At 44.5% G+C, this 27,990-nt stretch overlaps 1 protein-coding gene across 2 annotated transcripts in view; it reads left to right on the top strand.

Annotated features, from left to right (window-relative positions):
• The window catches only part of LOC124125448 (dual 3',5'-cyclic-AMP and -GMP phosphodiesterase 11-like), a 234,297-nt gene that overhangs the window by 168,699 nt on the left and 37,608 nt on the right, over positions 1-27,990 (top strand). The window contains exons 5-8 of one of the 2 annotated variants that reach the window (XM_048387136.1): positions 13,318-13,353; positions 24,469-24,539; positions 25,406-25,469; positions 27,484-27,531. In XM_048387136.1, the coding sequence (XP_048243093.1) occupies positions 13,318-13,353; positions 24,469-24,539; positions 25,406-25,469; positions 27,484-27,531 (219 nt within the window). The remainder of the gene's footprint in view (positions 1-13,317; positions 13,354-24,468; positions 24,540-25,405; positions 25,470-27,483; positions 27,532-27,990) is intronic. The other variant, XM_048387137.1, reaches the window with a different exon arrangement.

Genomic DNA, 27,990 nt, shown 5'->3' with positions numbered 1-27,990 from the left:
TACATGCACCCCTCAACACCACCCATGTACTGAGTCCATGCACCCCTCAACACCATTCATATACTGGCTACATGCATCCTTCAACATCACCTATATACTGGCTACATGCACCCCTCAACACCGACCATGTACTGAATGCATGCACCCCTCAACTCAATCCACATACTGAGTCCATGCACCCCTCAACACCATCCATATACTGGCCACATGCACCCCTCAAAACCACCCATATAAAGAGTCCATGCACCCCACAACACCACTCATGTACTGAGTCCATGCACCCCTCAACTCCATCCACATACTGAGTCCATGCACGCCTCAACACCACCCATATACTGGCCACATGCACCCCTCAACACCACCCATATAAAGAGTCCATGCACCCCAAAACACCACCCATGTACTGAGTCCATCCACCCCTCAACTCCACCCACATACTGAGTCCATGCACCCCTCAACACCACCCATATACTGAGTTAATGCACCCCTCAACACCACCCATATACTGAGTTAATGCACCCCTCAACACCACCCATATACTGGCCACATGCACCCCTCAACACCACCCATATACTGGCCACATGCACCCCTTAAAACCACCCATATAAAGAGTCCATGCACCCCACAACACCACCCATGTACTGAGTCCATGCACCCCTCAACTCCACCCACATACTGAGTCCATGCACCCCTCAGCACGACCCATATACTGAGTTAATGCACCCCTCAACACCACCCATATACTGTCTACATGCACCCCTCAACACCACCCATATACTGAATCCATCCATCCACCCCTCAACACCACCCATAGACTGGCTACATGCACCCCTCAACACCAACCATATACTAAGTCCATCCACCCCTCAACACCAACCATATACTTGCTACATGCACCCCTCATCACCACCCATACACTGAGTCCATGCACCCCTCAACTCCACCCACATACTGAGTCCATGCACCCCTCAGCACGACCCATATACTGAGTTAATGCACCCCTCAACACCACCCATATACTGTCCCCATGCACCTCTCAACACCACCCATATACTGAGTCCATCCACCCCTTAACACCACCTATATACTGGCTACATGCACCCCTCAACACCACCCATATACTGGCTACATGCACCCCTCAACACCACCAATAAACTGGCTACATGCACCCCTTAACACCACCTATATACTGGCTACATGCACCCCTCAACACCACCCATATACTGGCTACATGCACCCCTCAACACCACCAATATACTGGCTACATGCACCCCTCAACACCACCCATATACTGAGTCCATCCACCCCTCAACACCACCCATACACTGAGTCAATCCACCCCTCAACACCACCCATATACTGAGTCCATGCACCCCTCAACTCCACCCACATACTGAGTCCATGCACCCCTCAGCATGACCCATATACTGAGTTAATGCACCCCTCAACACCACCCATATACTGTCTACATGCACCCCCTCAACACCACCCATATACTGAATCCATCCACCCCTCAACACCACCCATAGACTGGCTACATGCACCCCTCAACACCATCCATATACTAAGTCCATCCACCCCTCAACACCACCCATATACTTGCTACATGCACCCCTCATCACCACCCATACACTGAGTCCATGCACCCCTCAACTCCACCCACATACTGAGTCCATGCACCCCTCAACACCACCCATGTACTGAGTCCATACACCCCTCAACACCACCCATATACTGGCCACATGCACCCCTCAAAACCACCCATATAAAGAGTCCATGCACCCCTTAACACCACCCATGTACTGAGTCCATCCACCCCTCAACTCCATCCACATATTGAGTCCATGCACCCCTCAACACCACCCATATACTGGCCACATGCACCCCTCAAAACCACCCATATAAAGAGTCCATGCACCCCACAACACCACCCATGTACTGAGTCCATGCACCCCTCAACTCCATCCACATACTGAGTCCATGCACCCCTTAACACCACCCATATACTGGCCACATGCACCCCTCAAAACCACCCATATAAAGAGTCCATGCACCCCACAACACCACCCATGTACTGAGTCCATCCACCCCTCAACTCCACCCACATACTGAGTCCATGCACCCCTCAACACTATCCCATATACTGAGTTAATGCACCCATCAACACCACCCATATACTGTCTACATGCACCCCTCAACACCACCCATATACAGAGTTAATGCACCCCTCAACATCACCCATATACTTGCTACATGCACCCCTCAACACCACATACATACAGAGTACATGCACCCCTAAACATCACCTATATACTGTCTACATGCACCCCTCAACACCTCCCATATAAAGAGTCCATGCACCCCTCAACACCACCCATATACTGAGTCCCCATGCACCCCTCAACACCACCCATTTACTGAGTCCATCCACCCCTTAACACCACCTATATACTGGCTACATGCATTCCTCAACACCACCCATATACTGGCTACATGCACCCCTCAACACCACCAATATACTGGCTACATGCACCCCTCAACACCACCCATATACTGAGTCAATCCACCCCTCAACACCACCCATATACTGAGTCCATGCACCCCTCAACTCCATCCATATACTGGCTACATGCACCCCTCAACACCAACCATATACTGACTACATGCACCCCTAAAAACCACCCATATAAAGAGTCCATGCACCCCACAACACCATTCATATACTGGCTACATGCATCCTTCAACATCACCTATATACTGGCTACATGCACCCCTCAACACCACCCATGTACTGAGTCCATGCACCCCTCAACACCATTCATATACTGGCTACATGCATCCTTCAACATCACCTATATACTGGCTACATACACCCCTCAACACCGACCATGTACTGAATGCATGCACCCCTCAACTCCATCCACATACTTAGTCCATGCACCCCTCAACACCATCCATATACTGGCCACATGCACCCCTCAAAACCACCCATATAAAGAGTCCATGCACCCCACAACACCACCCATGTACTGGCTACATGCACCCCTCAACACCACCCATATACTGGCTACATGCACCCCTCAACACCACCAATATACTGGCTACATGCACCCCTCAACACCACCCATATACTGAGTCCATCCACCCCTCAACACCACCCATACACTGAGTCAATCCACCCCTCAACACCACCCATATACTGAGTCCATGCACCCCTCAACTCCACCCACATACTGAGTCCATGCACCCCTCAGCATGACCCATATACTGAGTTAATGCACCCCTCAACACCACCCATATACTGTCTACATGCACCCCCTCAACACCACCCATATACTGAATCCATCCACCCCTCAACACCACCCATAGACTGGCTACATGCACCCCTCAACACCATCCATATACTAAGTCCATCCACCCCTCAACACCACCCATATACTTGCTACATGCACCCCTCATCACCACCCATACACTGAGTCCATGCACCCCTCAACTCCACCCACATACTGAGTCCATGCACCCCTCAACACCACCCATGTACTGAGTCCATACACCCCTCAACACCACCCATATACTGGCCACATGCACCCCTCAAAACCACCCATATAAAGAGTCCATGCACCCCTTAACACCACCCATGTACTGAGTCCATCCACCCCTCAACTCCATCCACATATTGAGTCCATGCACCCCTCAACACCACCCATATACTGGCCACATGCACCCCTCAAAACCACCCATATAAAGAGTCCATGCACCCCACAACACCACCCATGTACTGAGTCCATGCACCCCTCAACTCCATCCACATACTGAGTCCATGCACCCCTTAACACCACCCATATACTGGCCACATGCACCCCTCAACACCACCCATATAAAGAGTCCATGCACCCCACAACACCACCCATGTACTGAGTCCATCCACCCCTCAACTCCACCCACATACTGAGTCCATGCACCCCTCAACACTATCCCATATACTGAGTTAATGCACCCATCAACACCACCCATATACTGTCTACATGCACCCCTCAACACCACCCATATACAGAGTTAATGCACCCCTCAACATCACCCATATACTTGCTACATGCACCCCTCAACACCACATACATACAGAGTACATGCACCCCTAAACATCACCTATATACTGTCTACATGCACCCCTCAACACCTCCCATATAAAGAGTCCATGCACCCCTCAACACCACCCATATACTGAGTCCCCATGCACCCCTCAACACCACCCATTTACTGAGTCCATCCACCCCTTAACACCACCTATATACTGGCTACATGCATTCCTCAACACCACCCATATACTGGCTACATGCACCCCTCAACACCACCAATATACTGGCTACATGCACCCCTCAACACCACCCATATACTGAGTCAATCCACCCCTCAACACCACCCATATACTGAGTCCATGCACCCCTCAACTCCATCCATATACTGGCTACATGCACCCCTCAACACCAACCATATACTGACTACATGCACCCCTAAAAACCACCCATATAAAGAGTCCATGCACCCCACAACACCATTCATATACTGGCTACATGCATCCTTCAACATCACCTATATACTGGCTACATGCACCCCTCAACACCACCCATGTACTGAGTCCATGCACCCCTCAACACCATTCATATACTGGCTACATGCATCCTTCAACATCACCTATATACTGGCTACATGCACCCCTCAACACCGACCATGTACTGAATGCATGCACCCCTCAACTCCATCCACATACTGAGTCCATGCACCCCTCAACACCATCCATATACTGGCCACATGCACCCCTCAAAACCACCCATATAAAGAGTCCATGCACCCCACAACACCACCCATGTACTGAGTCCATGCACCCCTCAACTCCATCCACATACTGAGTCCATGCACCCCTCAACACCACCCATATACTGGCCACATGCACCCCTCAACACCACCCATATAAAGAGTCCATGCACCCCACAACACCACCCATGTACTGAGTCCATCCACCCCTCAACTCCACCCACATACTGAGTCCATGCACCCCTCAACACCACCCATATACTGAGTTAATGCACCCATCAACACCACCCATATACTGTCTACATGCACCCCTCAACACCACCCATATACTGAGTTAATGCACCCCTCAACACCACCCATATACTGGCCACATGCACCCATCAAAACCACCCATATAAAGAGTCCATGCACCCCACAACACCACCCATGTACTGAGTTCATGCACCCCTCAACACCACCCATATACTGTCCCCATGCACCCCTCAACACCACCCATATACTGAGTCCATCCACCCCTTAACACCACCTATATACTGGCTACATGCACCCCTTAACACCACCTATATACTGGCTACATGCACCCCTCAACACCACCCATATACTGGCTACATGCACCCCTCAACACCACCCATATACTGAGTCCATCCACCCCTCAACACCACCCATACACTGAGTCAATCCACCCCTCAACACCACCCATATACTGAGTCCATGCACCCCTCAACTCCACCCACATACTGAGTCCATGCACCCCTCAGCACGACCCATATACTGAGTTAATGCACCCCTCAACACCACCCATATACTGTCTACATGCACCCCTCAACACCACCCATATACTGAATCCATCCACCCCTCAACACCACCCATAGACTGGCTACATGCACCCCTCAACACCATCCATATACTAAGTCCATCCACCCCTCAACACCACCCATATACTTGCTACATGCACCCCTCATCACCACCCACATACTGAGTCCATGCACCCCTCAGCACCACCCATATACTGAGTTAATGCACCCCTCAACACCACCCATATACTGGCTACATGCACCCCTCAACACCACCAATATACTGGCTACATGCACCCCTTAACACCACCTATATACTGGCTACATGCACCCCTCAACACCACCAATATACTGGCTACATGCACCCCTCAACACCACCCATATACTGAGTCCATCCACCCCTCAACACAACCCATACACTGAGTCAATCCACCCCTCAACACCACCCATATACTGAGTCCATGCACCCCTCAACTCCATCCATACACTGGCTATATGCACCCCTCAACACCACCCATATAAAGAGTCAATGCACCCCTCAACACCACCCATATACTGGCTACATGCACCCCTCAACACCACCCATATAAAGAGTCAATGCACCCCTCAACACCACCCATATACTGAGTTCATGCACCCCTCAACGCCACCCATATAATGGCTACATGCACCCCCCCCACAACACCACCCATATACTGGCTACATGCACCCCCCAACACCACCCATGTACTAAGTCCATGCATCCCTCAACACCACCCATATACTGGCCACATGCACCCCTCAAAACCACCCATATAAAGAGTCCATGCACCCCTCAACTCCATCCATATACTGGCTATATGCACCCCTCAACACCACCCATATACTGGCTACATGCACCCCTCAACACCACCCATATACTGAGTTCATGCACCCCTCAACGCCACCCATATAATGGCTACATGCACCCCCCCCCCCACAACACCACCCATATACTGGCTACATGCACCCCTCAACACCACCCATATACTGGCTACATGCACCACTCAACACCACCCATATAAAGAGTCAATGCACCCCTCAACACCACCCATATACTGAGTTCATGCACCCCTCAACGCCACCCATATAATGGCTACATGCACCCCTCAAAACCACCCATATAAAGAGTCCATGCACCCCACAACACCACTCATGTACTGAGTCCATGCACCCCTCAACTCCATCCACATACTGAGTCCATGCACCCCTCAACACCACCCATATACTGAGTTAATGCACCCCTCAACACCACCCATATACTGAGTTAATGCACCCCTCAACACCACCCATATACTGGCCACATGCACCCCTCAACACCACCCATATACTGGCCACATGCACCCCTTAAAACCACCCATATAAAGAGTCCATGCACCCCACAACACCACCCATGTACTGAGTCCATGCACCCCTGAACACCACCCATATACTGGCCACATGCACCCCTCAACACCACCCATATAAAGAGTCCATGCACCCCACAACACCACCCATGTACTGAGTCCATCCACCCCTCAACTCCACCCACATACTGAGTCCATGCACCCCTCAACACTATCCCATATACTGAGTTAATGCACCCATCAACACCACCCATATACTGTCTACATGCACCCCTCAACACCACCCATATACAGAGTTAATGCACCCCTCAACATCACCCATATACTTGCTACATGCACCCCTCAACACCACATACATACAGAGTACATGCACCCCTAAACATCACCTATATACTGTCTACATGCACCCCTCAACACCTCCCATATAAAGAGTCCATGCACCCCTCAACACCACCCATATACTGAGTCCCCATGCACCCCTCAACACCACCCATTTACTGAGTCCATCCACCCCTTAACACCACCTATATACTGGCTACATGCATTCCTCAACACCACCCATATACTGGCTACATGCTCCCCTCAACACCACCAATATACTGGCTACATGCACCCCTCAACACCACCCATATACTGAGGCAATCCACCCCTCAACACCACCCATATACTGAGTCCATGCACCCCTCAACTCCATCCATATACTGGCTACATGCACCCCTCAACACCAACCATATACTGACTACATGCACCCCTAAAAACCACCCATATAAAGAGTCCATGCACCCCACAACACCATTCATATACTGGCTACATGCATCCTTCAACATCACCTATATACTGGCTACATGCACCCCTCAACACCACCCATGTACTGAGTCCATGCACCCCTCAACACCATTCATATACTGGCTACATGCATCCTTCAACATCACCTATACACTGGCTACATGCACCCCTCAACACCGACCATGTACTGAATGCATGCACCCCTCAACTCCATCCACATACTGAGTCCATGCACCCCTCAACACCATCCATATACTGGCCACATGCACCCCTCAAAACCACCCATATAAAGAGTCCATGCACCCCACAACACCACCCATGTACTGAGTCCATGCACCCCTCAACTCCATCCACATACTGAGTCCATGCACGCCTCAACACCACCCATATACTGGCCACATGCACCCCTCAACACCACCCATATAAAGAGTCCATGCACCCCACAACACCACCCATGTACTGAGTCCATCCACCCCTCAACTCCACCCACATACTGAGTCCATGCACCCCTCAACACCACCCATATACTGAGTTAATGCACCCATCAACACCACCCATATACTGTCTACATGCACCCCTCAACACCACCCATATACTGAGTTAATGCACCCCTCAACACCACCCATATACTGGCCACATGCACCCCTCAACACCACCCATATACTGGCCACATGCACCCATCAAAACCACCCATATAAAGAGTCCATGCACCCCACAACACCACCCATGTACTGAGTACATGCACCCCTCAACTCCACCCACATACTGAGTCCATGCACCCCTCAGCACGACCCATATACTGAGTTCATGCACCCCTCAACACCACCCATAAACTATCCCCATGCACCCCTCAACACCACCCATATACTGAGTCCATCCACCCCTTAACACCACCTATATACTGGCTACATGCACCCCTTAACACCACCTATATACTGGCTACATGCACCCCTCAACACCACCCATATACTGGCTACATGCACCCCTCAACACCACCAATATACTGGCTACATGCACCCCTCAACACCACTCATATACTGAGTCCATCCACCCCTCAACACCACCCATACACTGAGTCAATCCACCCCTCAACACCACCCATATACTGAGTCCATGCACCCCTCAACTCCACCCACATACTGAGTCCATGCACCCCTCAGCACGACCCATATACTGAGTTAATGCACCCCTCAACACCACCCATATACTGACTACATGCACCCCTCAACACCACCCATATACTGAATCCATCCACCCCTCAACACCACCCATAGACTGGCTACATGCACCCCTCAACACCATCCATATACTAAGTCCATCCACCCCTCAACACCACCCATATACTTGCTACATGCACCCCTCATCACCACCCACATACTGAGTCCATGCACCCCTCAGCACCACCCATATACTGAGTTAATGCACCCCTCAACACCACCCATATACTGTCCCCATGCACATCTCAACACCACCCATATATTGAGTCCATCCACCCCTTAACACCACCTATATACTGGCTACATGCACCCCTCAACACCACCCATATACTGGCTACATGCACCCCTCAACACCACCAATATACTGGCTACATGCACCCCTTAACACCACCTATATACTGGCTACATGCACCCCTCAACACCACCCATATACTGGCTACATGCATCCCTCAACACCACCAATATACTGGCTACATGCACCCCTCAACACCACCCATATACTGAGTCCATCCACCCCTCAACACAACCCATACACTGAGTCAATCCACCCCTCAACACCACCCATATACTGAGTCCATGCACCCCTCAACTCCATCCATACACTGGCTATATGCACCCCTCAACACCACCCATATAAAGAGTCAATGCACCCCTCAACACCACCCATATACTGGCTACATGCACCCCTCAACACCACCCATATAAAGAGTCAATGCACCCCTCAACACCACCCATATACTGAGTTCATGCACCCCTCAACGCCACCCATATAATGGCTACATGCACCCCCCCCACAACACCACCCATATACTGGCTACATGCACCCCCCAACACCACCCATGTACTAAGTCCATGCATCCCTCAACACCACCCATATACTGGCCACATGCACCCCTCAAAACCACCCATATAAAGAGTCCATGCACCCCTTAACACCACCCATATACTTAGTCCATCCACCCCTCAACACAACCCATACACTGAGTCAATCCACCCCTCAACACCACCCATATACTGAGTCCATGCACCCCTCAACTCCATCCATACACTGGCTATATGCACCCCTCAACACCACCCATATACTGGCTACATGCACCACTCAACACCACCCATATACTGAGTTCATGCACCCCTCAACGCCACCCATATAATGGCTACATGCACCCACCCCCCATCCCCCCCCCCCCCCCCCAACACCACCCATATACTGGCTACATGCACCCCCCAACACCACCCATGTACTAAGTCCATGCATCCCTCAACACCACCCATATACTGGCCACATGCACCCCTCAAAACCACCCATATAAAGAGTCCATGCACCCCTCAACTCCATCCATATACTGGCTATATGCACCCCTCAACACCACCCATATACTGGCTACATGCACCCCTCAACACCACCATATACTGAGTTCATGCACCCCTCAACGCCACCCATATAATGGCTACATGCACCCCCCCCCACAACACCACCCATATACTGGCTACATGCACCCCTCAACACCACCCATATACTGGCTACATGCACCCCTCAACACCACCCATATAAAGAGTCAATGCACCCCTCAACACCACCCATATACTGAGTTCATGCACCCCTCAACGCCACCCATATAATGGCTACATGCACCCCTCAAAACCACCCATATAAAGAGTCCATGCACCCCACAACACCACCAATGTACTGAGTCCATGCACCCCTCAACTCCATCCACATACTGAGTCAATGCACCCCTCAACACCACCCATATACTGTCTACATGCACCTCTCAACACCACCCATATAAAGAGTCTATGCACCCCACAACACCACCCATATACTGAATCCATCCATCCCTCAACACCACCCATAGACTGGCTACATGCACCCCTCAACACCACCCATATACTGAGTCCATCCACCCCTCAACACCACCCATATACTTGCTACATGCACCCCTCAACACCACCCATACACTAAGTCCATGCACCCCCCAACACCACCCATATACTGAGTCCCCATGCACCCCTCAACACCACCCATATACTGAGTCCATCCACCCCTTAACACCACCTATATACTGGCTACATGCACCCCTCAACACCACCCATATACTGGCTACATGCACCCCTCAACACCACCCATATACTGAGTCCATGCACCCATCAACACCACCCATATACTGGCTACATGCACCCCAGAACACAACCCATATACTGGCTACATGCACCCATCAACACCACCCATATACTGCCTACATGCACACCTCAACCCCACCAATATACTGGCTACATCCACCCCTGAACATCACCCATATACTGGCTACATGCACCCCTGAACACCACCCATATACTGGCTACATGCACCCCTCAACACCACCCATATACTGCCTACATGCACACCTCAACCCCACCGATATACTGGCTACATCCACCCCTGAACATCACCCATATACTGGCTACATGCACCCCAGAACACAACCCATATACTGGCTACATGCACCCCTCAACACCACCCATATACTGCCTACATGCACACCTCAACCCCACCGATATACTGGCTACATCCACCCCTGAACATCACCCGTATACTGGCTACATGCACCCCTGAACACCACCCATATACTGGCTACATGCACCCCTCAACATCACCCATATACTGACTACATGCACCCCTGAACACCACCCATATAATGGCTACATGCACCCCTCAACATCACCCATATACTGACTACATGCACCCCTGAACACCACCCATATGCTGGCTACATGCACCCCTCAACACCATCCATATACTGAGTTCATCCACCCCTGAACAGACACTGACAAAGGGCCACTAATACTCTTACACCAGCAGTAGCTATTTTGAAAAAGAAATAATTTTTTTAAATATTGTCCTATTTCAGTACTATGCTATTAGAGGTCAATCTTTCGCTGCTTATTTATTTGAATATCGAGGGTCATGATCTATCACAATTGCAGTACTTGCATACTATCTTTACCTATCAACTGAAACGTTTTTGGTATGATGGAAACAAAATGATTTTTTGCAGATATTGATTTTAGTAATTTACTACACAGTGAGGCTTCTTCATCCTTGACCAGTAGAGATTATATGATGAAGTGTTCTCTGTCAGATAAAACCTGCACTTACTTGGAAACAATGAAGGTCTAATCTAACTTATTAATATTTACATTCCTGTCAGGGTTTTTTTAATTTGTAGACATGAACATAGTAGGTTACATACCAGTGACTTACATATGACTTAGTACTGTGTTATGAACAATAACTTTATGGAATGGCTTTGTACTTGTCACCATGTTGACTTCAAGGAGACATGAGGAGACTGGTCAATAGCAATGTTAGATATCGGTCAGAAATAACACTGAAAGTCAAGTGAGCTAATGTCATGGGCTGTTTGTCCAGCATCCATCTTCTCAGAAACCACTGGACCAATCACACTTGCATGTTCCCACAATAATGACACCCCTTTCTTCCAGAGGTTCAAATCCAATGTTCATTCTAGCCACAGAGGGCAGCTATATTGAAAAACTTACTCATGGTTTTTACTCAGCATTATGTGGTTCATACTTAGTTGTGGAACCCAACATATATGTTCGTTTTTTTACAGTATTCTTACTTTTGACCTTTTTTCACCATTGCATTTTGACCCTGCTCCTAATTTTTTCTCAAAATGACTGAGGAAGATGAAGTTTGGCATTCATGCTTCTCCATCTGACCACATCATGTAGTGTTCAAATCAACAGATTGGAGTGTCAGGTTTTAGGCATCCATATATCCAGAAAGGATTTCAATATCAATGCTGACAGTAACTTTATATAAGTATTTGTCTTTGTTAAATTTTAGTCTGTTAACTACATGTCCAGATAAGCTACAGTGCCCTTAGCATTGTTTTCTATTTTGTGCTGTAAATTAGCTATTTTTGGTAATTGTATGAAGAGTATGTCTACAACATCTAAATTGTCTATATTGAAATTAACATGAACTAATGAAACAAATGTGTACAATGAGTATGTGTACAGTACTCATGGCATTGCGTGATGGTGACCTGGACAAAGTATCAGCTGGGCAGCAGTAGCAATGGCCCAGATGTATTTATTCATGGAGCAACTACAAAAAGAAGCTGAAGAATGACTGGTACATTCCTTGGATAATTGCTGTGGCATGTATTACCTGACTGAAAGCATGTCCAGCTTCATCAGTGCCAGCAGCAGCAGCATGGCTGGAGCCAGTGGAGCCATGACGCTGTGTGAAGCACCTCGCCAGTATGTTGACATGTTCAAGGTCATGTGACAGTCCTGGCATCGTCCTTGTACACTTACTGTTCTGCTTTATTCCAGGACAAAAACAAGCAGCCTAGGTTACCCTTAGAAGCGGTGAATATTTTCTGCACCATTCTTTTGCATGAGCCCTTTCTTTTCCATGTGATTAATCTCATTACTTTCACTTGGGAGAGAGAAAACTGGACAGATGTAATTGATTTCTTGTTTTGGTGTTGATTGTCTTAAGACTTGTTGGTATATGAAAACATGGCTAAACATTACACTTCTGAAACATATTTCACTGATGTTGAGAAAAATTGAGTTTATTCTAGATTCGAAAAAAAACCAGTTTATGTTTTTTCCTTCTCTATTACTAACAATTTCTCCTAACTCTGCTAGCTTCTAGAACAAGGCTCCTCTTTGCTTGATGTTAAACAGTGGTACATATATACAATAGGAACAGAGTGTGTACCATGCATGAAAGGAGGTGGTGAAGGTGTTTTCAATCACAGAATCGGATCACTTAGAGAAAGACTGTACCCAGTATTGTCCTTTCACACAGTGGAATTTAGTTTATTGTATTGCTACTGTGGGTTACCACAATAATAGCCATAGATGGTTACACCCAGATCGGTTGAATATCTAGAATTAAGTTGATTCTATAAGCTTGAGTGCATTTCTCTGCTATCTGTTGAATAGGTGTAGCCAGCCAGTGCTGATCTGTCAACCAATATTTTCTTATTCTTAACAATATATTTGACTGACTGGACTAACATCATCTCATTGTGTTGAAAGTAGCGGGTGACCTCGGCTAGATGAACACTACCAAGCTAACTGTCAGTTGTTTCCCGATGAACCTCAGCTTGCTGTGTGATTATGTTATTAACTAACTACTTAAGGGGAATTCCTCAATGTCTAAAAATAATGTCAAATAGGGAGGTATCATCATACCACAATTTCTTTTAGATTGTGCACATTCCACCAAAACTAATGCCATAATCTAAGTTTTCAAATATATAATGCTCTACTTTCTGAAAGAAATCAGTAAGATCCACACACACACACATACAATACTGCCGCCTCAAGGGGTAATCATCGTCATCAGCAACTGATCTATCCTTAGTATGGCTCAAATGCACACGCAAAGTTCACAGAATGTTCATATTAATCCAATTTCAGCATCAATTTCTTTCCAATTCTATCTTTACTGGTTGCAACTTCTATTTCAAATGAATGACATTGCCGTAACTGCCAGTTTATGACTCTTGTAAATCCAAGGAACTTTACTCCAAATGGAATCTTTCAGATGCATGATGTCACAACAAATGCAACTCTCTGCGTTAATATCATATAATTCTACAGCCATACAAATATCGAGTATTGTCGTTTGTCAATTGCCTCAGAATAATCTAATAATCCTAACCTATGAGACTTGTTTTGCTGTATATTATGCTTCTCAACTAGCATCTCTGATCACATTAGCTGTTTGTCTCAAGTAATTCAGATAGGGGTCAAATTTGATCAGTCAACTAGGAATGCACACATGACCTGATCTCCATGTATTCAACAAATCCACAATGATGAATCAACATGTTATCAGTTAATCCTTTTACCACTAGTTGTAACACATGTACATGTTAAGTTGGTGTACTTCAGCTGCTGTAGTACCACTTCATACATGTAGTATACGTGTTTGTGGAGGCACTTCACATTCAGAGCTGGATGTACTTCAGCTGCTGTAGTACCACTTCATACATGTAGTATACGTGTTTGTGGAGGCACTTCACATTCAGAGCTGGATGTACTTCAGCTGCTGTAGTACCACTTCATACATGTAGTATACATGTTTGTGGAGGCACTTCACATTCAGAGCTGGATGTACATCAGCTGCTGTAGTACCACTTCATACATGTAGTATACGTGTTTGTGGAGGCACTTCACATTCAGATCTGGATGTACTTCAGCTGTTGTAGTACCACTTCATACATGTAGTATACGTGTTTGTGGAGGCACTTCACATTCAGATCTGGATGTACTTCAGCTGCTGTAGTACCACTTCATACATGTAGTATACGTGTTTGTGGAGGCACTTCACATTCAGAGCTGGATGTACTTCAGCTGCTGTAGTACCACTTCATACATGTAGTATACGTGTTTGTGGAGGCACTTCACATTCAGATCTGGATGTACTTCAGCTGTTGTAGTACCACTTCATACATGTAGTATATGTGTTTGTGGAGGCACTTCACATTCAGAACTGGATGTACTTCAGCTGCTGTAGTACCGCTTCATACATGTAGTATACGTGTTTGTGAAGGCACTTCACATTCAGAGCAGGGTTTACTTCAGCTGCTGTAGTACCACTTCATACATGTAGTAAACATGTTTTTGGAAAACAAGATAGACAAATGCTAAAAAAGTACAAGAATTTCTGGAGTTGTTTAGGTTAATGAATGAGTCTTCTGGTGATAATGGTGTGTGCTTATGTCAATGTAGATGTGGACATAACAAGTAGTAAATCATGCAAATATATTCTAAATCTCATTGTTCTATTTAAAAAAAACTTTTAGAAGAATGAAAATAGTCTTACTATATAATAAGAGCAACATTAAGAAATTGGAAATTTGGTTTATCATCTAAATCTGAATTGTTTCTGTGAACTTCATATTTTCATGTAGCTCCAAACACAAATACACATAAGTATTTCTTAGTAATCAGGAAAAAGCCTCATTCATGATGAAATCTAATTCAGATTGATTGAATCCAGACACTTGATTACAAAGTTTGCAGAACAAACTATCCTACTACCAGTAAGTACAACTGTTTCATTAAGAGTAACATGTCAGTTTAGAATAGAACTGTGCTAGAATTGCTCGTACCACAATAGTGCCCACATAGCTACATAGACTCTACTCTGTACATTTGAAGACTGAAACATGCAAAATGACCATGACAGAGTATATAGAGGTTATCACGCGAGTGTGTTGGGGGATGGTAAATATCCTGCATTAGGAATAAACATTGTATTTAGCGAGCCTTGGCGAGCTAAATAAATAGTGCCTATTTCTAATACAGGATATTTACCATCCCCAAACACACAAGCGTGATAACCTCTTTATCATATAATGTCATTCTTTAATTCTGTGAAAATCGCTTTCCCTCTCTCACAAACTTTACCTAAACATTGCAAGTTTTCCTGGAATGCGCGCATTAATATTTATTACGTCACAGGGTAAGTGATGTGTCAGTCGGACAGTGACAGTAGCCAATATAGTTCCAACTGAAATCTGTTTCTTATACAGTGGCGAGGCAACATATACGCAAAACAACAATTGTTTTTCACTTGCATTTCGCGGGAATCCATCGGTCTGCCCGCTAGAGTAACTGCCCTTTGTCAAAGGGAAGCTACTCTAACACTTGTCTGAGACATCACAGCCACGTTCAGATGTTGTTAACAGTCGGCCTGTCCTGTCATAATGTTAAGAAGTGCAATCAGATGTACACACAGCGACAAAACAAAACAAGGTAACAATTGAAACATATTTCGTCCAAATCCAACTATTTTAATTTGTGAAAAAGGTTTCAAGCCGCAGAGGTCTACAAGCACAGATATGGCTACTGATCCCCCTTGGCTAGGCCTAGTGCCCTCGCAAAAAGGTTTCGAAATTTATATCTCCAAAGTTGCCAAAACTTATAAAATGCCTTAGCTACGTCACAATTCGACACTGATTTTCAGTATATAAGACTGTTCTTTTGATAATGATAGCAATTATCCCTGTAGTTTATCCAGATTCCCGATGGTTAATTCTGACTCGATCGCCGAATGACAAGGACCACGCCATGTTTGTTTATAAACACTGAAAGTAGTCCCTACTTGACCTTTGATATTTGCATCTCTATCCGCATATGACCCCAACGGATATCGTTTTTATCCATTGGCTTTATCCTGCCGAGAAACCTACCCATTGTATGATAAACATGATTATCACTGCAAGGAGGAGCTCGGCTCGTTTCACTAGAAGTATATATAGTCTGGGAGACAGGAACCAATGTTTATGTTCTGCTAAGAGTAGAATGATACTTATATCCTCATCACCCATGAAGATCCAAGTTAGAACTGGTCTTCATTCATTGATGCCCTATACATCAGTTTCACTGTGATAAGTTGTATGAAAATATTACCAATGAAGAGGTATCTCCCCTTCATACCATCATTGATACGTCATGAGCCTCACATAGAAAGACTTGACCAAAACACATTACAGTGATTTAGTTTTCAACCTAATCCCCTTCCTCATTGATCCACTTTTGCCAAAGATGTGTGAGGATCTTATGCCAGTTTGGTAAAAGACCTTCGATTGGATGTCTGAAAAGTTCTCCACAGCTGCTATGATGTCTTTGTTTGTGTCAAAATGGGTTCTGGCTAGAGCTTTCTTCATATTTAAGAACAGATAAAAGTCTGACAGAGCCTGATCAGGAATAAGGTGGGTGCTGAAGGAGTTCAAATGCACACATTTGTGGATGATATCCAATGACGGACTTGTGCACGTCTCTTAGTCTTAATTTCATCCCATAATTGCCTCCGATGTGCAGCATGATATGCTCCGTTTGTTGTTTGGCCTTTAGGAAATAGTCCACTATGATGACACCCTTGGCATCCCAGGACACAGAGGCCACAACCTTTCCATATGATGGGTCAGTCTTTGCCTTCTTTGGTGGTGGCGATGTCAAATGCTTCCATTGCTTTGATTGGTATTTGGGTTCAGGCTGGAAGAGGTGAACCCTGATTGCATCCATTGCAAGAACTTTTTCTGGCCACTTCAGAGCTAGATTATCAAAAGATGTGTTTTGCCTGGTGCATTTTTTATTATATGTCAGAAGCTTTGGAACCCAACGAGCTGATACTTTCTTTGTTGCCAAAGTTTGTGTGATAATGGAATGTACTCTTTCCTGGGAAATGCCTACTGAGCTAGCAATATGTTCAGTCATTAGCATGTAGGTCATCTCCATGTCGTGGAGTCTGTGACGTGACAGGCCTTCCAGGACAGGGCTCATCTTCAAGGCTCTCCCTGCCATGCTTCAACCCTGCTGCCCACCTCTTTATTCCCTAGGTTGTACTCTACCACCATCAATGTTTGTCGGTGTTAAGCCTATTTTTCTTCAAGTACTTGATCATCCATGGCATATTTCTCAAGTTTGAACATTTTCCAAAAGTCAAAGATCTCAGCTTATTTTACTGACTTGCGAAACAATTTGATCAAGTTTGTATGATTATATACATCTATGACATCATGTAGTGTCCACAACAAAATATTTCACTATTAAGCAATCCCTTCTATGTGAGTTCAGAACTTATTAATCAACACTTGTAGAACAATGTTTTCTGAAAGCCTCTAAAATCAGACTCACACATTTGACCCTTGCCTTTGTATATATTTAGTGTTTATATGTCCCAAACATGGAGTCTAAGTCTGGTTCGTATGAGCATATCGGATAACTTTCGTACGGATTTGTACAGATTTTCCTCATTTCTTAAATTATGAATAACCTGTGTAAAAAAGTGAAGACATATGAGGGATATGTGTCACTTGCCTTCTAACCGCACTTACTGGTGTGTTACTTGAAGGTTTTAGAGTAGCTCTTTTTTCAATGAATTATCTAAGCTGTCTTCATGATGGCCAAATCCTTTGGTACATACCTTGCAATGGGAACATATTGGCCAAATCCTTTGGTACATACCTCGCAGTGGGAACATAATGGCCAAATCCTTTGTTACATACCTCGCAGTGGGAACATATTGGCCAAATCCTTTGGTACATACCTCGCAGTGGGACAAGTGGCAATGAAAACAGTTACAGGATCCAGTGGTGCGACTAGTGACTAGTGACTCCTGATTGCATGTCAACTGGATCCTGTGGTGCGACTAGTGACTAGTGACTAGTGACTCATGATTGCATGTCAACTGGATCCTGTGGTGTGACTAGTGACTCATGATTGCATGTCAACTGGATCCTGTGTTACTACTAGTGACTAGCGACTAGCAACTCATGATTGCATGTCAACTGGATCCTGTGGTGTGACTAGTGACTCATGATTGCATGTCAACTGGATCCTGTGGTGCAACTAGTGACTAGTGACTCATGATTGCATGTCAACTGGATCCTGTGGTGCGACTAGTGACTAGCGACTCATGATTGCATGTCAACTGGATCCTGTGGTGCAACTAGTGACTAGTGACTCATGATTGCATGTCAACTGGATCCTGTGGTGCGACTAGTGACTAGCGACTAGTGACTCATGATTGCATGTCAACTGGATCCTGTGGTGCGACAAGTGACTAGCGACTCATGATTGCATGTCAACTGGATCCTGTGGTGCGACTAGTGACTAGCGACTAGCGACTCATGATTGCATGTCAACTGGATCCTGTGGTGCGACTAGTGACTAGCGACTAGCGACTCATGATTGCATGTCAACTGGATCCTGTGGTGCGACTAGTGACTAGCGACTAGTGACTCATGATTGCATGCCAAATGGATCCTGTGGTGTGACTAGTGACTAGCGACTAGCGACTCATGACTGCATGTCAACTGGATCCTGTGGTGCGACTAGTGACCAGCGACTCATGATTGCAGGTCAACTGGATCCTGTGGTGCGACTAGTGACTAGCGACTAGTGACTCATGATTGCATGTCAACTGGATCCTGTGGTGCGACTAGTGACTAGTGACTCATGATTGCATGTCAACTGGATCCTGTGATGTGACTAGTGACTAGCGACTCATGATTGCATGTCAACTGGATCCTGTGGTGCGACTAGTGACTAGCGACTAGTGACTCATGATTGCATGTCAACTGGATCCTGTGGTGTGACTATTGACTAGCGACTAGCGACTCATGATTGCATGTCAACTGGATCCTGTGGTGCGACTAGTGACTAGCGACTAGTGACTCATGATTGCATGTCAAATGGATCCTGTGGTGTGACTAGTGACTAGCGACTAGCGACTCATGACTGCATGTCAACTGGATCTACTCTTACTCAGTTTTTTACTTGAGGGTGACTTGAAGATTTGTTCATGTGCTTGATGAAGGTACAATAACATCTGTAACACACCCTTGCACTGAAGCCAAAGAGAAGACGAAATCCATTTGTCAACAAGACTTAACAAGTCTCGAAACATTTATCTGTCAATTTTATGATCATGTCGACCAAATAAACATTAACCCTCCATGTTTGATGTCCATGTTTACATCCATGTTTATTATGTCACATTACATATGTATCAGTGGTAGAATTAACAAACCTTGCTGCCAATTACATAGTACGATGTAGAAAGGATACGTCTTCAGTTTGCAGATCTGTCATTCAATGTGTTCACATACCACTGACTAGGTGATATGTATCATGTGTTATACCATAATGTCCATGAATTTATCAGTCAACATTTCTTTAATTTACATGAATTTATTAAAAGGTCCGAAACATTCTCCAGTCTCCATGAATGATTATTTTTGGCCTAGTCAATGCAATACTAGATACTGTAAATCATGAAATTAATGCATCTCCAAAACAATGCGACCGCTGACCCCCAGCCATAAATGCGACTCAATATGAATGCGACACCCCCCTCCTCTCAAGCATCAATGGATTTATATATAAAGAAAATGTCTTCTGACAGGTTTACAGGAGAATACCTTGTCACTGTCAACTTCTAAGTAATGCCTATCAAACAATTTACGGAGAATCCTCACCTTAATCCAACCTTACATTAATCCAGTCACACACCAAATAGCTTATTAGCGCTGAGTAGAGTACTTCCACTAAAAACAATACATAGTGTTTTCCTAAGAACAACAGATACTTTTTGTGTTTATTCTGTTGACTGGCATTAAGGAAATTCAAAGGAAGAAAGTGCGGAGAAAGCACGTGTCAACAAACTTGAAAGCACACCACATGCCGCCTTTCTGCGATACAGTGTTCCCCCGTTATTGCGCCCTTCAATATAGCGCTAACTCGGTTATAGCGCACGGTAAAGCATGGCTCTCAAAATTGATCGGTAGATCGCACAACTCAACGTTATTAACAGCAACCACGGTCAGATTACCGCTATTGACACCTTGAAACGAACTTTAGTTGCAGGAGAATGGATACAAATATCATAAATGCCATACCCCATGACTCGCTAAAAGTCATATTAGAGGCAGTTTGACTATTAAATGTCAACATAACCTTTTCGCAGTCGAAATACATGTAGCACGGGAAGTCCCTACGGTGACTGGTCAAAATCGTTCCTTACGTCAAAAAATATCCTGCATACAATCTGTACCAAAGTGCTATGCTTGTGGTTCTTATAATTTTAAGTATATATGGTGGAAGCTGCAACTAAAATAACACGATATTGGAATATATTATTCCTGATAAAATAATATTTTTTTCAGACAATTGCATCAAAATTCTTTAAAGTGGTATCACTGGGTATGTTTTAACTGTATCACCGGTAGATTGGGAGGAAACATGTGCACAGCTGATTGCTTTTTCCGTCTTAGTTTACGAGAAAATACACACAGTAATCTTAATCTCTGCATATAAAACAATGCCTTTTAGAGCAGGAAATACATTTTAAACGGTAAATCATCATGTCTGATGATGTTTTATATCAAATTTCATACTTTTATTGACTAAGTTTTTTATAGATCTACCTGCTTATTCACCTGAAAGGATACGATGTGTTGTTTTTTTAAAGCGCATGTTAATACTTGATAAATCTTTTTTTACACTATGAATCATAGATAACTCCTATTGTAATCATTTTGGAAACTCAGAAACGTGCAACGTAGATCGTGTTAGGTAGGCAGAGCATGTACATGTATACTGTTTCGTTGGTCATCTACCACCTACGACTCAACCTTCATTAAACTGCTGATCATCTATAACGCTCATCAATTATTTGGACCCCGAAGGTAGCGTTGTAGCGAGGGATCATCTTCCTGAGAATACACCATTTACAGGTATGAAGCAGTGTTTAAACAGTTGAGTAGATTAGGATGTAGTTACACTGGAGTGGAGAAGCCTGTTTTTTACACAAAAGGGTAAACATCTTAACCAGTGAAACCAGTAGTATAAACAAAAGGATTATGACTGACTGGGCCAGGGAAACATCCCAAATAACCCGCCTCTCTTGGTTCCACAAAGTAGATGACACCTTTGTCATCCTACATCCCAACAATGGCCCCAGAACCCTACTGGACCACCTGAACTCCCAAAACCCATGTATGCAGTTCACCATGGAGGAAGAATCTAATCATCAACTACCCTTCCTTGATGTACTTGTACGGAAAGACAATAACAACCACAGACATTATATATTCGTGCTATATCCATTTACAATGTACGACTACCGTTCAAGGGTCCAATGAGCGTGACTACTTTCGCAACTTCCAATTTGATTTAACGTAAAAGGATAAGTGTGGTGAAATGAAGTCAGTTTAAACTATCTGGACAGATATCAAGACTTACTTTGGATGATCCGGTTGTGCCATCAGTGTCCTCTTCGAAGCGTATTTTTTGGCACTGTTTCGGGATACTGTTTCGGGAGTTGTTTGTTCACGACTGCACGACCAGATCACTAAAAGTGAATATTTCCGATACAAATCATTTGAAAACTCTGTAGAAGTGTGCCTGATTTCTGATTATGTGGCTGAATATATCCCAAAGGTGAACAATAACATTCCCTATCTCAAGCGTAAAACGCTGAATAGATCATGGTTGTCTTTTCTTATTCCGGTGGTGACCTTGCCCTTCGTTTGAAGCTGTCACTGACATGCAAGCAGACTTGAGCGTGTTGATTTTCACGTCTTCAGTAAAGGGTGGTACAGTAAACATGAATGTCTTTGGCGAACACTCTGATTTCCCTCTTCCAAAATGGTACGGACATGATATAAGTTCAGCTGATAGATCAAGGAAACCAAACCATTTTGAATGCACAGAGGGGACCCCAGCAGTGCGAGTAACTGACTGTTGGTCGTATATTCAAAGCGCGGCGCTAATGTGACTTTTTAAATTTTCTTATAGGTGTCCTGCATACTAACAACATGGCCCTTGAATTCTCATAAGTTGAAGAAATTCTTCTAAAAGGATCTTGAGCATCGGTGCTGTTATGTTTGCAAACACAACTGCAGGCGCATGTTGTTAATGTGTATGCATAGGAATGTCAACAATGCCCATATTTGGGGACATATCAATATTCATGCACAACCAGATTGTGAAACTGGTTTCAGTTGGTCTGTCAATGAACAAAAGTTATGTATATACACTTACATACATATTTAACATGGGTAATAACTAAAATACCACACTCATGAGTGTAGTATTTTCTATGCACTAACTAATTTGTACTATGTCACATGACATAAGGGACTTATTCTCTCAAACGGAAATGCTCATGCAGCCTGTTTTCTTCGTGGTGGGGTATAAGGGATTAATTCTCCCGCTTAGAAATTTATTTCCCTCCCAGACGTGATACATAGTATTTTATCAAGATCACGTGAACCAATCAGATCTCAACATTCTGACATGGAGGTATGATAATGTGTTATGCAGAGGAAGATACATGGTGACTTGCATCTGTGGGTTACATGTCAGCATCCAAGATGGTTGCACCCCAGCATCCAGTCTTGTTTGGCCATTTCACCTCTGCAAGGTATGTGCCTTTAAGGGTTTGGTTATTGTGAGGTTAGTTTGGATAACTCACTCTATTAGCTTATGTTTATCATATGACAGGGAGTTGGGATTGATTTCCTCTTGCAGCATCAAGTCCTGAGACAAAAACGAATGTGAGAGTGGATGGCTACTATGTTTTCCTTGATGCATGACACCAGCAGCATTGTTGTCACTCTGATGGTTCAGTGCATGTTGCATCACTGTCACACACCTAATGCTCTTGCAATAACCATACTTATCATCACTGTCACACCTTGTGACATGTATATTGTCTGAGGGTCTGTTTGGGATGATGTCAGCATAACGTTGTCGTCATGTCAGTGTCTGGGGTCCATGTAAAGCCATATTGGGGACCATGAACTTCAGGGATAGTTTCAACACAGAGATCACCACTATGTTCAATCTTGGTAGCATTAAATCCATGACAGAGGTTCTTGGTGCCATATGAGGAACAACTTCCCTGCAGCTGATGTGGAAGGTGATTTGTTGATGTGCTCTCTGTTACAGGGTATATTTTCTCAAGTCTTTGATCTCCAAGCTAGTGACTTTGACAATGATGACACCTATAACAGAGAGGGGTGAGTGTTGACAGAGTGTACTCAAGATCAGGTCAAGAATGAAAATCCAGGAACACTGTAAATCTTAAAATGAGTGAGTCACCAAGTGAGTGCTATTGGCCTAAAATATGTCCTGATATTAATTAAACCAGTCCTCTTTTGAAATTTAGAAACAGTATGTTATAATTCATTGATATAGTATGAAGGAATGATGTGATTGAATAACAGCATCAAATAGGTCATGTCAACTTACAAATGATGGTACTTTTGTTTAGCTTGATGTTTGGAAAGTAAATGAGCACTGTTGTATGTTCATTAAGCATCACCAGTGCTACTCGACTTTTTTATTCTATTGATGTACAGTGTCTTGCCTTTAATTTCACAAGGTTGCCAAAAAAAAAGAAGCTGCTTCATCTAACAAACTGTCCCCATAAGGAAAAACCCTTTAAAATTGTGATCATTGAGCCTGAACTTGAATGATTTTGTCATATGTTTTGGAAACTATTTGGAATATTCTTTCATTTTTAACAACAAATGTGCAGTTTTATTATGAAATGTTGACATGTATATAGTTTCCCTTCTGACTAAAAATTACCATTGAATGGAGTTGTTTGACTTTCTCTGTAAGCTATCCGTATATGCAACTAGTTAAAAAAAGTACATGCAGGTGGCCCACTGTAGAACCATGGCTATTATATAAGGGTAACTCTATTTTTCAGGTTATCAAGTTACAGTGGCCCACTCATTTTTGACAACATAAAGCAGTTTCATGATAATTCTATCCATTTTAGCTATAATATTTATTATGGACAAACCTGCAACTTCTGTTAATGAGAGCTACAGGAAGTCAAAGTATGCAGCTAGCCCACTGTTTGAAATTGTTTCAGTCCACAGGAGCCAAGGTTCCCTATCAATATAGGAATTACTGGATATGTGGCAGCAACTGGGGAGGTAAGTTTTCTCTAAGCTGCTAGATACATGTTCCTTATGTTATGTGTGTCCAAGTATTGCACGTTCCATGAGGCAAAGAAACATCCCTTATAATGCTGGTTATGAACAATATATATGGTTATGAATAATATTAATATTCCCTAAAATGGTAAGTGTGTGGACTCACTATAAGATGAATGAACTACACATGAGGTAAGTATGAACTCCACATGCAGACAGTGACCATGTATTGAGGCGAGGGGGTGTTGTTGTAGCAGACAGTGACCATGTATGGAGGCAAGGGGGTGTTGTTGTAGCAGACAGTGACCATGTATGGAGGCAAGGGGGTGTTGTAGCAGACAGTGACCATGTATGGAGGTGAGGGGGTGTTGTTGTAGCAGACAGTGACCATGTATGGAGGTGAGGGGGTGTTGTTGTAGCAGACAGTGACCATGTATGGAGTTGAGGGGGTGTTGTAGCAGACAGTGACCATGTATGGAGTTGAGGGGGTGTTGTTGTAGCAGACAGTGACCATGTATGGAGGTGAGGGGGTGTTGTAGCAGACAGTGACCATGTATGGAGTTGAGGGGGTGTTGTTGTAGCAGACAGTGACCATGTATGGAGGTGAGGGGTGTTGTTGTAGCAGACAGTGACCATGTATGGAGTTGAGGGGATGTTGTTTTAGCAGACAGTGACCATGTATGGAGGTGAGGGGATGTTGTAGCATGGGGTGTTGTTGTAGCAGACAGTGACCATGTATGGAGGCAAGGGGGTGTTGTTGTAGCAGACAATGACAATGTATGGTGGTGAGGGGGTGTTGTTGTAGCAGACAGTGACCATGTTTGGAGGTGAGGGGGTATTGTTATAGACGACAGTGACCATATATGGAGGTGAGGGGGTATTGTTATAGGAGACAGTGACCATGTATGGTGGTGAAGGGGTATTGTTATAGGAGACAGCGACCATATATGGAGGTGAGGGGGTATTGTTATAGGAGACAGTGACCATGTATGGAGGTGAGGGGGTATTGTTATAGGAGACAGTGACCATATATGGAGGTGAGGGGGTATTGTTATAGACGACAGTGACCATTTATGGAGGTGAGGGGTTATTGTTATAGGAGACAGTGGCCATATATGGAGGTGAGGGGGTATTGTTATAGGAGACAGTGACCATGTATGGAGGTGAGGGGGTATTGTTATAGGAGACAGTGACCATATATGGAGGTTAGGGGGTACTGTTATAGGAGACAGTGACCATGTATGGTGGTTAGGGGGTATTGTTATAGGAGACAGTGGCCATATATGGAGATGAGGGGGTATTGTTATAGGAGACAGTGACCATGTATGGAGGTGAGGGGGTATTGTTATAGGAGACAGTGACCATATATGGAGGTAAGGGGGTGTTGTTATAGGAGACAGTGACCATATATGGAGGTGAGGGGTTATTGTTATAGGAGACAGTGACCCTATATGGAGGTGAGGGGTTATTGTTATAGGAGACAGTGACCATGTATGGAGGTTAGGGGGTATTGTTATAGGAGACAGTGACCATATATGGAGGTGAGGGGGTATTGTTATAAGAGACAGTGACCATGTATGGAGGTGAGGGGGTATTGTTATAGGAGACAGTGACCATATATGGAGGTGATGGGGTATTGTTATAGGAGACAGTGACCATGTATGGAGGTGATGGGGTATTGTTATAGGAGACAGTGACCATATATGGAGGTGAGGGGGTATTGTTATAGGCGACAGTGACCATATATGGAGGTGAGGGGTTATTGTTATAGGAGACAGTGACCATATATGGAGGTGATGGGGTATTGTTATAGGAGACAGTGACCATGTATGGAGGTGAGGGGATGTTATTGTGACTCATGGTTGAGTACTTACTGAGTGGTAAAATGTGATATATATATTTTAGCTGAAATAATGAAAGATAAACACTATGTATAGACCAAACAAAGAGAAATGCAAAAGCAAGAAGAAAAATATGTTGGTAGGAAGCTGTAATGATTTTCATTTCCTTACAGCCTCTGAATATTCCTGATGCATACTCAGATGACAAGTTTGATCTGTCAGTAAGTATATCCCATCACAGAATGGCATGACTCTGACATATAGTTAAGCCTAGGGATATTCTGAGGGTATGACTCTGACATATAGTAAAGCCTAGTGATATTCCGATGGTATGACTCTGACATATAGTAAAGCCTAGTGATATTCCGATGGTATGACTCTGACATATAGTAAAGCCTAGTGATATTCCGATGGTATGACTCTGACATATAGTAAAGCCTAGTGATATTCCGATGGTATGACTCTGACATATAGTAAAGCCTAGTGATATTCCGATGGTATGACTCTGACATATAGTAAAGCCTAGTGATATTCAGATGGTATGACTCTAGTGAAAAGTCAGTCATTGTAGGTTGTCCATCAGTCCTTCATTGTAGGTTGTCCATCTGTCCTTCATTGTAGGTTGTCCATCTGTCCTTCATTGTAGGTTGTCCATCTGTCCTTCATTGTAGGTTGTCCAT

Source organism: Haliotis rufescens, unplaced genomic scaffold, assembly GCF_023055435.1.
Source record: "Haliotis rufescens isolate VD_foot unplaced genomic scaffold, xgHalRufe1.0.p SCAF_66, whole genome shotgun sequence".
Classification (NCBI taxonomy): domain Eukaryota; kingdom Metazoa; phylum Mollusca; class Gastropoda; order Lepetellida; family Haliotidae; genus Haliotis; species Haliotis rufescens.
This window is presented reverse-complemented; position numbering and strand designations above follow the sequence as displayed.